Source organism: Emiliania huxleyi (genome assembly GCF_000372725.1).
Source record: "Emiliania huxleyi CCMP1516 chromosome Unknown EMIHUscaffold_1967, whole genome shotgun sequence".
Classification (NCBI taxonomy): domain Eukaryota; phylum Haptophyta; order Isochrysidales; family Noelaerhabdaceae; genus Emiliania; species Emiliania huxleyi.
The window spans coordinates 1-1,698 of record NW_005200625.1 but is presented as its reverse complement, the minus strand read 5'-3'; the positions used below and the strand labels follow the sequence as shown (position 1 = coordinate 1,698).

Here is a 1,698-nt window from a genome sequence, read left to right as displayed (position 1 = left end):
GCCAGTCCGCGCCCTTGTCGTGCTAGTCTGCTGTGAGAGAGGCCGCGCCTGTCAGAATTGGTCGCAGGATTGTATGCTAAGAACTCGTCGAAGAGAGTGGTGCCGGAAGGAATGATGGCGAGGGCGGCGGCGACGGCGAGGGTATGAGACCCTGGCAGAAGAGCAGCCAGGCCGTCGCACCGGCCACGAGCAGTTGGGCTGGCTGATCGCGGCGTAGAAGGTGTTGACGCTGTCGAGCGCCGTCGCCGAGGAGTTGGCCAGCGCATCGTAGTCGAAGAAGATGTTGCAGGGGCAGGTCGCCTCGTGGTTGCTCTGCGTGGCCCCGGCCGGGCCGATGTCGGTGCCGCACATCATGGCGCCGTCGCGGGCGAGACGCGGGTAGAGCTGGAAGCTGTTGCTTCTTCGGGGACGCAGTACTCCTTGCTGGCGAGGAAGTAGATCTCGCGCACAAAGGCGGGCGTGGCGCACAGGCGGACGTGGTGGTAGTACTCGTTGAACTGCTCGCCCGGTGCAAAGGCGTTGCAGGCGCGCTCGTACGCCTGCTGCAGCTGTCCCGAGCCTCCAAAGAGCGCTTCTCGCTGCGTCGCGGTCTGGTTGTCGAACCAGAAGCACAGGTCGAGGGCGGCGAGCCAGACGGGGCGGTCCTCGGCGCTCTCGCACGCGCAGCCCCACGCCGGGTCGTACACGGGGAGGCTGAGCGGCCAGGCGGAGCTGGTCTGGAGGGTGTAGAAGAGCGCGTTGGTGGAGTTAAGGAAGGTGGGCGAGCTCGCGAGGCCGCGCTCCAGGTCGTAGTAGAGCGAGCAGACGCAGGGCGGCGGTGGCAGTGCCGGCGGCGCCGGAAGAAGGGGCGGCGGCGCCGAGGGCGGCGCAGAGGGCGGCGGGGCGCACGAAGGCCAGTCACCCGTGTTGCTCGCGCCAGTAAACATGATCTTGGTGCAGCACTTGATTTGCGTGCCCGTCCTGCCAAGCTCGACAACGAAGTGGTCGGTGTTGGAGAAGATAAACTGCATGGTGCCCGACTGCTGGTCCTCGGTCATGCTCAACGGATCCGTCACGTCTTCGATGGTCTGCCCCGAAGGTTCGGAGATGAACTGCGTCGCCCAGCCGTCGTAGTTTTCTACGGCCGGCGTGGATCCGTTGATCCGGCTGCCATAGGCCACAGCCTCGTAAGATCCGTCGTTGATGGCTACAAACTCCCCGGCCCCCATATCTAGGAACGTGATTGCAAATCTGGGGAGCACGGCCGGCGTGCTGTCGTTGGCGTACACGAAGTTCCAGCTCACCTTGTACGACACGTTTGCGGGCTGGCCTACCCTGAAGTTGCCGATGCCGCTGGCCAGGCTCACCTTGCAATGCTTGCCATTGTTGGTACCGTAAGTGGCATCGTTGTCGTCGCATTGCGGGAGATCGCCATCCGGCGAGTTGAAGACGAGGTCGATTTGGCGGCCGTCGTGCGTGGCCACGTTCACCACACGGGTAGAGAAAGGCGCTGTTGAAGACGTTCGGCCGGCAAAGTTGTCGTCGGCTATAGAGCTCGAGGCAAAGCTGATTGCCGTCAGATCGCTGAGGCAAGGGTAGTCCTGAACTCCGGGCGTAAACGGAGGCGAGGGCGGCGGCGGCGACGGCCCAGAGAGAGAGGCCGCCGCCGGCGGCGACGGCGAGGTGGAGGGCGGCGGCGACGGCGAGGTGGAGGGCGGC

General features: G+C 65.0%; 1 protein-coding gene across 1 annotated transcript in view; it reads right to left on the bottom strand.

Annotated features, from left to right (window-relative positions):
- Positions 1 to 1,580, bottom strand: part of EMIHUDRAFT_123223 (hypothetical protein) — a gene marked incomplete at both ends in the record, with an annotated part of 5,215 nt that extends 3,635 nt beyond the window's left edge. The window contains 2 exons of the mRNA XM_005781972.1: positions 181 to 400; positions 469 to 1,580. Coding sequence (XP_005782029.1) covers positions 181 to 400; positions 469 to 1,580 — 1,332 coding nt within the window. The remainder of the gene's footprint in view (positions 1 to 180; positions 401 to 468) is intronic.
- Between the last annotated feature and the right edge of the window lie 118 nt (positions 1,581 to 1,698).